The sequence below is a fragment of the Rhamphochromis sp. 'chilingali' genome, assembly GCF_963969265.1.
Source record: "Rhamphochromis sp. 'chilingali' genome assembly, chromosome: 3".
In the NCBI taxonomy this organism is placed as follows: domain Eukaryota; kingdom Metazoa; phylum Chordata; class Actinopteri; order Cichliformes; family Cichlidae; genus Rhamphochromis; species Rhamphochromis sp. 'chilingali'.
The window spans coordinates 25,939,848-25,952,938 of record NC_137931.1 but is presented as its reverse complement, the minus strand read 5'-3'; the positions used below and the strand labels follow the sequence as shown (position 1 = coordinate 25,952,938).

The 13,091-nt window shown below is 41.1% G+C and overlaps 1 protein-coding gene across 2 annotated transcripts in view; it reads left to right on the top strand.

Moving 5' to 3' along the window:
* LOC308393369 (zinc finger protein GLI2-like) overlaps positions 1-7,007 on the top strand; it is a 98,929-nt gene extending 91,922 nt beyond the window's left edge. For both annotated transcript variants that reach the window (XM_080877080.1, XM_080877079.1), the window contains exon 14: positions 322-7,007. In XM_080877080.1, the coding sequence (XP_080733206.1) occupies positions 322-2,348 (2,027 nt within the window). In that variant the 3' untranslated portion in view covers positions 2,349-7,007. The remainder of the gene's footprint in view (positions 1-321) is intronic.
* The last annotated feature ends 6,084 nt before the right edge of the window (positions 7,008-13,091 follow it).

The window sequence follows — 13,091 nt, the reverse complement described above, 5'->3', positions numbered from 1 at the left end:
ATGGACTAGAATGAGAAACTGCCCAGTGAGCTATCTGAATATTGATCTGTTTTTTATTGCGGAAAAAGTATATGTGGTATTACTTGTGGCATTAATTGACGTAGAAAGAGCAGGTGCACCTTCTTTCATATGAACACATACACCCACTGCCCCCTCAGATAGAATCTAATTCAATGAAACGCACTACATTTGGTCCACCAGCAAGTTCCTAGTATTTTATGTTTGTTCGATTGAGTTTAAAAATACCTGAAAAAAAGCTCCACAAGCTTGACAAAGTAGCTCTAGATCTAGAGTTTCTCATTCTCGTCTGTTTGTTCACAGGTTCCCTCCTGGAGAGCCAAAATATGGGTGGGGGTCCGGCGTCCTTCCCTGGTACTAGCTTTGGTGAACTGAGCTCTAGTAAAATGACTGTGCTAGAAAACCTTTCCGAGAGACGTGATAGCACTTCCAGCACCTTGAGCTCAGTCTACACCCTCAGTCGCCGCTCCTCAGGCATCTCCCCTTGTTTCTCCAGTCGGCGCTCCAGCCAGGCCTCACAATTTGGTGCCAACCGCCCCAGCAACATCAGCTCTGCGGACTCCTACGACCCCATCTCTGCCGACATCTCACGGCGTTCAAGTCAGGCTAGTCAGTGTGGTGGGAGTGGCGGAGGAGCAGGAGTGTTTGGAGCAGTGGGTCTTCCCAGCCCTCTGAGCCTGACCCCAGCCCAACACTACCGTCTCAAGGCAAAATATGCAGCTGCCACTGGGGGCGTACCACCTACACCTCTTCCATATATGGACCAAATGTGTCTGCAATCCCATGCAGCCCTGTATGAGGACTCCCAGAAACCCTCCACCAACAAAGGCCTACCTTTCAGACAGTACAGCAGCTATGCCACAAGAAGTTTGATGCCCCACGAAGTCCCATCTAACATCCCCCGTCGAGCCAGTGACCCTGTGAGACAGGTTGCCCCAGAAACTTTAAACCAGTCGCAGTTGCACCGCTACAACAGCATGGGCACGCTGAGTGGAAGGGTGACAATCCAGCCTTGTCCACCTCCTGCAGCAGATCACCGACGTTTATCTCAGCAAGACTGTCATCGATCAGATGGAGGTCTTCACCGTTACCCTTATAGTCTGCGACCACCAAGCATTTCAGAGAATGCTACCATGGAGACAACAAGTCACATCCCTGATAATGGAGACAAGACAAATGAAGATTTCCAAGGAGCCTCGGCTATCCAGCAGCAGCACTTCAGTCAGAGAAGGATGGCTATTGTGAATCTGCTCTCACAGATTTTACCCACTTCGAGGAATAGTCCAGGTCAACAGCAACAGATGTGTCCACCTTCGCCATCCAATGTTCCAGCAAGTTCAGGACTCATGGATGCCTCCCAGGAGTACTCCAGACTACAGGTTCGAGGGAACCTGGCTGTGCTCCAGCAAAACCACAATTTTGGATCTCTTAGCAACCATTTCAGCTCCAACCAGCAGTTGAATCAGAACCTCACAATGCAGCAGAGGTACATTCAGCTGAACTCCGAGCCAGGAGCAAACTGCCTCCAGCAACAAGGATTCCAGCAGCCATCGAATCTCAATGAAGCCCTGTTAATTGAAGGCATCCAGCCCTATGACAGGAATGGTAACACCACCTATAAGCCTTGCATTAACACCATTAGTGGGAGCAACTGCAAACAGGAGTCATGTGACATGGAGACCTTTGACTTGCACTTTGCTGATGCTGGATTTCAGCCTGTGCAGATAAAAATTGAACACACTGACACATCAATATGTAACATGAACTCCCCAAATCCCTCACAAGTTGGAAATCAGAACAATTTTCAGCCAAGGCCACCAACCGAACCGAGATCTCTGAACAAGAACCCTTCAGTTCCAAAAGTTACGCAGCAAATGATGCAAGCTGCTAATGCTAACTCCGAATTATCCACTGCTGGAGTTTTAGGACTTCACCGCAGCAATAATGCTAATGACAATGCCTTGTACTACACAGGGCAGATTCAAGTATATGAGCCTAATGGTAATGTAAACTGTAACAAGGTGGTGCCTCCCACTTCAAGCGCCAATCAGACGGCAAGAACCAGTGACTGTACCAAAGCACTGGAGCAGGCCCAAATAGACTTTGATTGCATGCTGGATGATGGGGATCACTCCAGCCTCGTGTCGGGAACGCTAAGTCCAGGTCTGCTCCAGAGTTTGTCCCAGAGCTCCTCTCGCCTCACGACGCCCAGGAACTCGGTCACGTTGCCTTCGGTGCCTGCGGGGACAGGGAACATGGCCATCGGGGACATGAGCTCACTGCTGACTGCTCTAGCAGAGGAGAGCAAGTTCCTCAACTTGATGTCTTAGCCTCAAACTGTGTGCAGACATTTTGAACCCCTGATGCAGAATAACCCTTCAACCCTGCAGTTGGAATTGATGTGATTGTGAGCTGAAAGCTTCTGTAGCCTGCCTGTTGTTTCCTTGTACAGTCTTGTTTATGAATTATTTAAAATGGCAGTTTTTTTAGTCTTTTCAAAAAGCCATATCATTCTTTTTTTTTTTTTTTTTTTGCCTTAGGTAGCAAAAATGATGAACAAGGGAGTTTATTCAGTTGTTGTACAGGTCTGCAGTAAGATCAGTTTACTAAGTGCCTGCCTCAGATACAACAAACACATGTTGTGCGTATAGTTATATTCAAAAAACGTGCAAATTCAACCAGGTAATTATCTGTGTACTCAATTAAAACCTTTCACACTGTAAATTACTTGAGTTCAACTTTAATATTTGTCAAGGAGAAAACAGTTCACTATTCTTTTTTTTCCATCTATCATCAAGTTTACAGCCACTTCCCTTGGTGAGCTGTGATTTGATTGCTGCATTGCTGCTGAGATTAACTGTGGCATCTCAGATTTGGGCATCAGAGACTTGATTTGTGACTGGAATTATTGATAACTTGGCCGTGCTCTCACAGAGAGAAGAGGAGAAGACTTCAGAGCAGAGACTCAAGCTTTCTTCTTTTTTACACTGTTGAAAACAGTTTGTTGTGCTCGTTATATGTAAATATCCTTTGTATATTTCTAAGAAATACAGTATTGACTTTGATTTTTTTAAATGCATGTGTTTTGTGTTGTCCTTCCAGCCCAGGTTATCCACAGCAGAATCAGAAATACATTTTTTTTCAGTATCTAAAAAAAACTATTTGGCTGTAGTTTAGGAAACACTATGCAATGCCATGCAAAGAGCAATATTAATGTTTAAAATGCACCTACTAAGCCAATTTCAAGCATTTTTTTTCCTGGGCCCAACAGAAGACTTTGAAAGCAGGCCAATTGAGCTTGTATGTCTATAATTGCCTGGGTTACTGACATCCACTCTCTCTAACATCATAAAGATCTAAGAGTAGAAAAATAATGTATGAAACAGAGCGTTTGGAGCAATCTGAAGCCTCAGCCTTTGGCTGACTGGGATTACTTTAGCCATGATTAACTTAAGCATCCAATATTCCAACAAAATATAAATGATAGTCCTAAAAATGTCGTTTTAATGTGTATTGTAGGGCTTAAGGACCATTTTTGTAACAATTAAAGAAACCAACTGAGCCCAACCAGGTCTTTATGATGTTTGCAGAGCTATACAATGTCAAACTTTTATTCTCATAAATGTGATTGTCACAAGCCATTCCAACAAGATATTTAGTTTATTAGTAAATATATAGATATATAGATATAAATCCAAGATATCTCTAGAAAATATCAAAGGTTTGTATCCAGCTCAGTTTGTATTTAGCTCAAAGTGTGCCTGATTTAAGCTGTTTTCACACATGATGGTGTGGGGAGAAGTTACATGTAGCACAAAATAATCAACTTCCGACCTATTCTCACTGCTGAAAGAACTCTGGTTTGGTCAAGGTAGCGATCATGACAGCATGCAAGGTGCAGCACACATTATCAGTACCACTGAGCGAACTGGCTTCTTACCTACGCATTGATCACATTCTCAAACAAGACTGGCTGATGTAAACTGTGACTCCTTTCGACATTTGCATTTTCACAATCTCTAATCCCTAGAGATGTTCAGGGCTGGAGTGTTTAAGATGTTTTAAAATGGTTCTGCTTTAATGTAAGCGTTTGCTTTTGTTTTTTGCAGGATGGTCTCTAAAGTTGGTTTGTACCACAGTCCTGAACTTTGCAAGGCATTACAATTATTTGGCAGGGGTGGGCAACTCATTTCTTCAAGGGGTCACATGAGAAACTGGGGTTGTTGTGAAGGGGCTCTACTGGTGGACCTATTAGTCCTCCTAAACAGTCCCAGTTTTTCATGTGGCTCCTTGGGAAAATGAATTGCCCACCCCTGAAGTCCAACAAAATAGGACTAGACAGTCTTTAACCTTTTCACGTTCACATAATTAAGACCATATAATGTCCCACACACCCACGTGAGATAATCCAATCCAATCCAATCCAACTTTATTTATATAGCACTTTTAAAAACAACAAAGTTGACCAAAGTGCTTTCCAATAATAAAACAGAGATAAAGCAAGTCTAGAGCATTAGCACCAAGCAAGTGGCCATCATAAGTTATTTTTTACAACTCACTTGTTTAAATGTTATTAAGGCTTAAAAGTATTATTTACTCACAAATGGTTGGTGACACAGGTGGCCAGGCTTCACCTTAACTAATTGGAGTCCCTGAACTGGACTTCTGGACCTTGTTTGTGCTGTTGGAACATTTCAATAGAATTATTTGACCAATAATATACCTCCTGTGCAGTTAACTGTACTTACAGACCATCTAAGAAGTCTGTGCTCTACTTTTTGTAAATAAATTTCTAGGATTTTATTTGAATATTACTTAATTACCAGTTATCTGTGTCTATGTGATGCATATATACAGTTTGTCAATACATCCTGCTAACCAAGCCAGCTAATAATTTAACAGCCACTCATCCATATACAGTCACTTCTAGGACCCTCAAACCAACATGACTCTAGCCTAAAACCAACATAGTGATGTCCACAGTGACTTTTATGCACAGATTATGATCTGGACCTGATTCTCTCAAAATCTTATGTAGTTTGTAATTTATGAACATGGTTAAAGTATGTTAGGAAGATTCTTTGTAGTCAGGTGTTTTGGTATTCCTTCGCACTAATTCTAAAGTGTTGAGATCTACTAGAGGGATGATCCCTGTTCCTCCAACCCTTATACTATACCCTCCTTTAGTGCTTTAACAATAATGCTGGAAGGTCCAGCATCTACCATGTGGGGTGGGGCTCGGGAGGTAGAGCAGGTCATCTACTAATCAGAAGATTGGTAGTCGTTCTTTGGGTGCTCCAGTCTTCAGTTTTAAGTATCTAAGGGCAACATACTGAATCCAAAATTGCTTTTCAATGAGTTCATTGGAGTGTTAAATGTTAGATAGAAAACACTTAGGAGGAGAAAAAAGTGTTTGTACGATAAAGTGTGAATGGGTGAATAAGGCATGTTGTATGAACAAGTGCGTGCTCAAGTAGATTTGAAAAGTGCTATAAAAGAAACAGTCCATTTACTTTTCACCATAGCTGTTCAGTCAAGTTGAGATCTGGTAAGCATGAAGGCCACAGTTCTGTAGTCCCATAGATGGATGGTACTGTCATTCCAAATCCCAAAATATGGCAGACAAATGTAGGGTCAAAGGTTCAGGTTCAGGGTTTTACTTGAATCGATCACCTGTCAAGCTGAAGCAGCAAGAGGACGGCTATCAATTTCATTCCACCTTTTTGCTAACAACTGCTCTGGTAATGAGCCCAGTCCAAAAACATAAAGCCTACTCTCATGTAAATCAAATAAAGCGTCAACTCAGTCTGTTTTCCAGCAGGTTCTGTCGTCTCCTGGTTCTCGCTGTGGCTGAGTAAATATTATTATTCATCAGTCCGCCCCTTGATCATTTCCTGCAGGAGGAGGAGGAGGAGTGTTGATCGCTTCAATAATTCAACAACAAAACTTTCGTCTTTGAAGCCATGTTCCCACACCCCGTGCCGACAACGCACTTTCTTCACTCCTTCCTTGTTGAATGTCAGGCTGAGGCGCCAACACATTCTTAAGACGACCTCTTTCAGGGCGGCTTTGAAATAACTTCCCCTGACCTCGTCTTGCCTTGCCGGCGAGAACAGGCTTGACATAATGTAAATCCTCACTGGTAAGCTGATGAAAAAGGACGCTAACAGGAGGCGAAAGGGCTCGATGAGTGCAGAGCGGCGGCTGCTGCTGCAGTTAGCCTGTGTGTATTCCAATATTGGCTCTGACAGAGCGGCCCAGAGGACTCGGCTGCTGAAACCACATAAAACAAACCAGCTGAGAGGAGCGAGCGATGCCGGGGACGCAGCGCTGAGCTGAGAGGAACAAATGATTTTAGTCTGTCAAGGAATTCAGCCGAGGATACGTTTGATCTGGAGCTTGTGATTGCTTCTGCCACTGGAATTCCTTCTCCTCTCAGAGATGTGAAGTGAGAAAGAAAATAGCCCCGGGCTGTGAAATACAACCAGGGCCCGAACAAGAGGTGGAGATAAGACTCGCAAAGATGGTGCATTAACAGCACCTTCATTTATTGATGGCGGTAACTGAGTGAGGAAGATGAAAGACGTGTTTCAGCACTCATGAAGTATGACTGTACTGTAACTTTGTTAGGGAAAAAACAATGACTGGGGATGTTTTGCAGCAGAGAACCTGCCCTAACCTGGCGTTAAATTCTTATTTGGTTTTTAATTTAAGCCTTAATGAGTTATTTAAGATTTGCATACAACTCGTTCTAATTAATCTAATGTTTCCAAGTTCTTTGTTTTCTAAGCTGCATAATCTGATCACTTTTGCAAGGTGACAGCCACATTTTAACTTTGTTAAAGTCGTTATCTTTGCAATCTAATACATACAGCTGTAGTCAGAGGTTTACATCCATTTATCATGGGCATAAGGGTCACAGCAATTTTTGGCTTTTAATGCTTTTTTTGAATTCTTTTACAGGAGTGTAATGATCGTACAGCAAACATCTTTAATGTCTTTAATAAACAGTACCTGGGTTTGAATTTATTTTGAATTTTCTCTGATCTTTTTGGGTCAAAAGGCTCTACAATATATTTTAACCTGACAATGCTAAAGCCTATTAACTTCTCATTAGTCATTATGATTGACCACACTTGCTAGTTTCTCTTGCAGCATAAGAAGGATTTGTTTGACGGCACTCACTGGACTGATCAATACTTAGAACAATGAGAGAGTCCAAGAAAGTCAATGAAGATCTAATGTAGATCCAGTGTAGATTTACACAAGCTGGGAAGATTGGGAAGCCGTTTCTAAACAACTGCAGATTCCAAGATCATGAGTTCAAAACAACTGTACTTAAATACAAGTTATTGTGATGCGTCATTGCTTTGCCAAGCTCTGCAAGAAGACCCAAACAGACACCCTGAGATGAGAGGAAATTGGTTAATATGTTCAGGAACAACCCAGGAAACACCAAGACTCAAGGCTGCCATTAACTGGAAAGTGCTGGAACACCAGCATCACTGGGCTGTACAATCATCCCAGTCTGGAAAAAGAACAGTTTGAAGAAATCATTAAAAGCCCCAAATTACCATGACAATCATATTTCTAAACTTCTGTTCACAACCGTTGGTGTCTTGGACATAAAGTTATGATTTCATTGACTTGTCACATTCTGTTGGTAAAGTTTAGTCAGCTGTTGGAAGGTTTTAAGCTCTTTCTGAATAAAAGGAGAAAAGTACATCAAAAGCTTAAAATTAAAGACAATTTAACTAACTGAAAGCCACATTATTTATGAAATAATTGTATTAGAAATGTTCCAAAAGGCTCCATCAGCACAAACACATTCCAGAGGCCCAGTTCAAGGACTCCAATTAGCTGCTACCTGTCAGTGAGAGAGGCCACATCCCCAATGTGCCTTGCAAAATCCAGATGGGTTAGTTTGTTTCCTTTTACAGTTGTTATGAAGGGTACTATCTATAGAGGCTAAAACTGTTTTTATATCAGGCTATAAATATGTTTATTTCTGTAAAGTTGGACATTTTAATATGGAAGTCAATAGGGACTGACTCGCTTTTGGAGCTACCACTGCATCTCTAACAAAGTCATGCAACAACAGAAGTCTATAATTGGTTAATCTGACACACACTAGATATCCTATAGATACAGTTACTACAAAATTGTTAAAGATCAGAGAAATTCTAGATAATTCTCCACAAATTCCTCCAGTATTTCGCTGCTTTGCTACATTCATTACAGTCTTTGAGTCTTCATTTTAAAGACTTGATCAGGTGTATCTGCAGTTTTCCCAGGATGAGGTCAATCACAGACTTATTTCCCTTCATGTGTCTGTTTTTTTAATCCATCTATCTAAAATATTATGCTGCAGAAACACAAAGCTCGGACAAACAAAGTTTGAGATTGGACAGAATGAAGATGATTACATGAGTCTGGCAGCTTCACTTAAATCTACCATTCAGAAGTTCAGCAAAACTGTTGGAAATTCTTGAAGTGACATCTGCTCCTCCTCCCTCATAAAGAAACCCAGAATCTATGTATATGGGAGCATTTTTCATTTTTAAACTTTAGCTGCTGCATACCAGATGTCTCCTACATCACTGGACGTCCAGGCTCATGTTTCCACTTCACTTCACTGTGTGTGTTTGTGTTGGCTGTTGGAGCAGGATGGACTTCAAACTACAGCTGTGAGGTCACAAATTCTGCTTCGGGTTCGTGCCTCAAACTCATATTTTAGGTGTTAGCAGAAACATGAACTTGCATCATTCTCCAGAGTGGCATTAACACTTCCATCCAGTAACAACCAAAGTACATTGTTGTGCTTGAAGGTGTGTTAAAAAAAAGCCAGAATAACTTCAAATGTATCTTTCAGAGATTGTACGTAGAGCAAAAGCTGGAAAGAGATTTTGTCCAAACTACAGCGAGCCCCAAAAGTGCCCAAGTGTCACCTTCAATCAGCACCATCAGCGGGTGGACATTTTACAGCCTGAGCTCATGGTGGGGCGACAAACAAGCCTGTCTGCAGAGAGTTTAAAGACCTTCGGAGGAATGTTTTTTACAGTGAATGCTACATTCTCAGGCGTCTCTCAGGGCTCCAAGTTTGACAGGCTCTTTATGACCGACAAGCTTTTGCAAACACTCAAACCTTAGAAAAGCTGCCTGCAGCTGAAGACGGAGATGGCATCAGTAATTCCCAACTACGGGTACAAAACTCCCACGTGGTACTAACCAGTTGATAATATGGAGAGAGTATGTCAAGTAACCTGAAAAAAACAGCTAAACAGCTAAAATCAATGCTGTATGGTGCATTTCACAGCAGAGTACAGCTCATTTTGAAATCTTACACAGGGCCTCCATTCATTCAAGTCATTTTCAGTCCATATATTTTAAATAAATATTTAGATATGGTATAGTTTGAGTATTTTATTAAAAATTGCAGGTTATTCTAAGGTTTGGAAACTGAGTTTTATTTTATTTTATTTTTTTAAAACCCTATATGCTGTATGTCATTGGTCTGTTGGTTAGTTAATTTCCTGATTTCTAGTTATTAATTTACGTTTGCTTTACTGTTGCTTAGTTTGTTAGTTTGTTTTCAGTCTATTTGTTAATTTGTTGGTTTTTTATTGGTTGTTTTTGTTTTTTTTCTGTAGGTTTTCTGGTTGGTTATTTTTTAATTTAATTTGTTGCTTTATGTGATTGTTGGTAAGTTTGCTTGTTGTTTTGATGGTTGGTTTTGTTAGTTTGTTTTTTGGCCTTTTTGTTTTTACTTGTTTTGTTATTGCTGCTTGTGTTGCTCTGTCGTATGAGTTAATGTTAAGTTTATTCATTTAGTAAAGTTGTTTCATAGTTTGTAGGTTGTTTTGTATGTCGGTTAGTTTATTTGTTGGTTCTGGTTGTTTTGTTTGTAGATTCAATAGTAGGTTTATTTGTTATTTTGTTGGTCGGATGGTGGGTTGGTAATGTTGGGTAATTCGGTTGGTTTGCTGGCTCTTTTATTATTATTTTTTGGCAAGTTTGTTTGTTTCATGTGATAGCTAGTTTACTGGTTTGTTGGTTGATTAACAGTTTAGTTTGTAGGTTAGTTTGTTGGTTGATTTGTTGGCGATTCTATTGTTAAGTAGGTTGGCTTGTCTGTAAATTGGTTATGCTTTGGTTTATAGATAGTTTTTTTGGGTAGTCCTTGGTTAGTTTGGTTGTTGGCACATTGATTTGTTGTTTAGTTGGTTGCTGGGTTTGTCGGCATGATTTGTTGATGGTTTATTGGTTTGTAAGTAAAACAAAACTTTATTTATATAGCACCTTTGAAGATAAAAAAATCACAAAGTGCTTCACAGAAGCTAAAACCTAAAAATCAAAATCAACCAAAAGCAAGTTTAAAAAGATGAGTTTTTAGCTGCTTTTTAAAAGCGACCACTGAGTCCACAGATCTCAGGCTCAAAGGGAGAGAGTTCCACAATCTGGGGGCCACAGTTCCAAAAGCTTTGTTGCCTTTTGTTTTCAGCCTCGTGTGTTGGACAGCAAGCAAGCCCTGGTCACATGACCTCAGAGACCTGCTGGGAATGTATGGATGTAAACGTTCACTTATATGTGTTGGTGCTTGTCCATGCAGAGCCCTGAAAGTCAAGGTCAAAACCTTAAACTGGATTCTGAATTTAACGGGGAGCCAGTGCAGCTGAATCAGCAGGGGTGTGACATGGGAAAACTTGGAGGACGTGGTCAGAAGCTTTGCAGCAGCGTTCGGAACAACTTGCAGATGCTCCAAAGAGGCTTTACATAAACAAGTAAACAAAGAATTACAATAGTCCAGACGAGATGAAACAAATGCATGAATGACAATTTCTAATTCGGAGCGCGATACAATGGGACTCAGCTTAGCAATGTTTCTCAAGTGATAAAAACAGGAGCGAACCAAAGATTTTACATGGGCATCCGAAGTCAGAGCTGAATCAATACTAACACCAAGGCTCCTGATAGACGGTTTTGCAAATGTAGCAAGTGGACCCAAGTTTTCCATAACACTAGGTACAAAATTTTTAGGAGCACAAACAAGAACTTCAGTCTTCATTTAGTTGAAGAAAGTTTCCAACCATCCAACATCTAATGGAGTCTATGCACTTATGCAAAATCTGTAGCTTGGAAAAATCATGGGGCTTAAAGGAGATACAGGGAGTGCAGAATTATTAGGCAAGTTGTATTTTTGAGGAATAATTTTATTATTGAACAACAACCATGTTCTCAATGAACCCAAAAAACTCATTAATATCAAAGTAGAATGTTTTTGAAAGTAGTTTTTAGTTTGTTTTTAGTTTTAGCTATTTTAGGGGGATATCTGTGTGTGCAGGTGACTATTACTGTGCATAATTATTAGGCAACTTAACAAAAAACAAATATATACCCATTTCAATTATTTATTTTTACCAGTGACACCAATATAACATCTCCACATTCACAAATATACATTTCTGACATTCAAAAACAAAACAAAAACAAATCAGCGACCAATATAACCACCTTTCTTTGCAAGGACACTCAAAAGCCTGCCATCCATGGATTCTGTCAGTGTTTTGATCTGTTCACCATCAACATTGCGTGCAGCAGCAACCACAGCCTCCCAGACACTGTTCAGAGAGGTGTACCGTTTTCCCTCCTTGTAAATCTCACGTTTGATGATGGACCACAGGTTCTCAATGGGGTTCAGATCAGGTGAACAAGGTGGCCATGTCATTAGTTTTTCTTCTTTTATACCCTTTCTTGCCAGCCACGCTGTGGAGTACCTGGACGCGTGTGATGGAGCATTGTCCTGCATGAAAATCATGTTTTTCTTGAAGGATGCAGACTTCTTCCTGTACCACTACTTGAAGAAGGTGTCTTCCAGAAACTGGCAGTAGGACTGGGAGTTGAGCTTGACTCCATCCTCAACCCGAAAAGGCCCCACAAGCTCATCTTTGATGATACCAGCCCAAACCAGTACTCCACCTCCACCTTGCTGGCATCTGAGTCGGACTGGAGCTCTCTGCCCTTTACCAATCCAGCCACGGGCCCATCCATCTGGCCCATCAAGACTCACTCTCATTTCATCAGTCCATAAAACCTTAGAAAAACCAGTCTTGAGATATTTCTTGGCCCAGTCTTGACGTTTCAGCTTGTGTGTCTTGTTCAGTGGTGGTCGTCTTTCAGCCTTTCTTACCTTGGCCATGTCTCTGAGTATTGCACACCTTGTGCTTTTGGGCACTCCAGTGATGTTGCAGCTCTGAAATATGGCCAAACTGGTGGCAAGTGGCATCTTGGCAGCTGCACGCTTGACTTTTCTCAGTTCATGGGCAGTTATTTTGCGCCTTGGTTTTTCCACACGCTTCTTGCGACCCTGTTGACTATTTTGAATGAAACGCTTGATTGGTCGATGATCACGCTTCAGAAGCTTTGCAATTTTGAGACTGCTGCATCCCTCTGCAAGATATCTCACTATTTTTGACTTTTCTCAGCCTGTCAAGTCCTTTTGACCCATTTTGCCAAAGAGAAGGACGTTGCCTAATAATTATGCACACCTGATATAGGGTGTTGATGTCATTAGACCACACCCCTTCTCATTACAGAGATGCACATCACCTAATATGCTTAATTGGTAGTAGGCTTTCGAGCCTATACAGCTTGGAGTAAGACAACATGCATGAAGAGGATGATGTGGACAAAATACTCATTTGCCTAATAATTCTGCACTCCCTGTATATTACTGAATATCATCTGCATAGCAGTGATACGAAATGTCCTTAAAAGTGCTCAATAAGTGTTGAAGAGGAAGTAAATACAGTAAGAACAATAAAGGCCCCAAAACTGAACCTTGTGGCACACCATAGGCAAGAAAAGTAGAAGAGGAACTCTACTTAGAGGTAGCCACAGAAAAGGATCGTTCATGCAAATAGCATTCAAACCAGTCCAAAGCAGCCCCTGATATACCCACCCAGTGTCTCAGCCTATCTAGCAGATTATGATGGTCCACAGTATCAAAGGCGGAGGTCAGGTCCAACATCAACAGAACGGAGCATTCTTCTGCATCACATCTCATCAAAATGTCG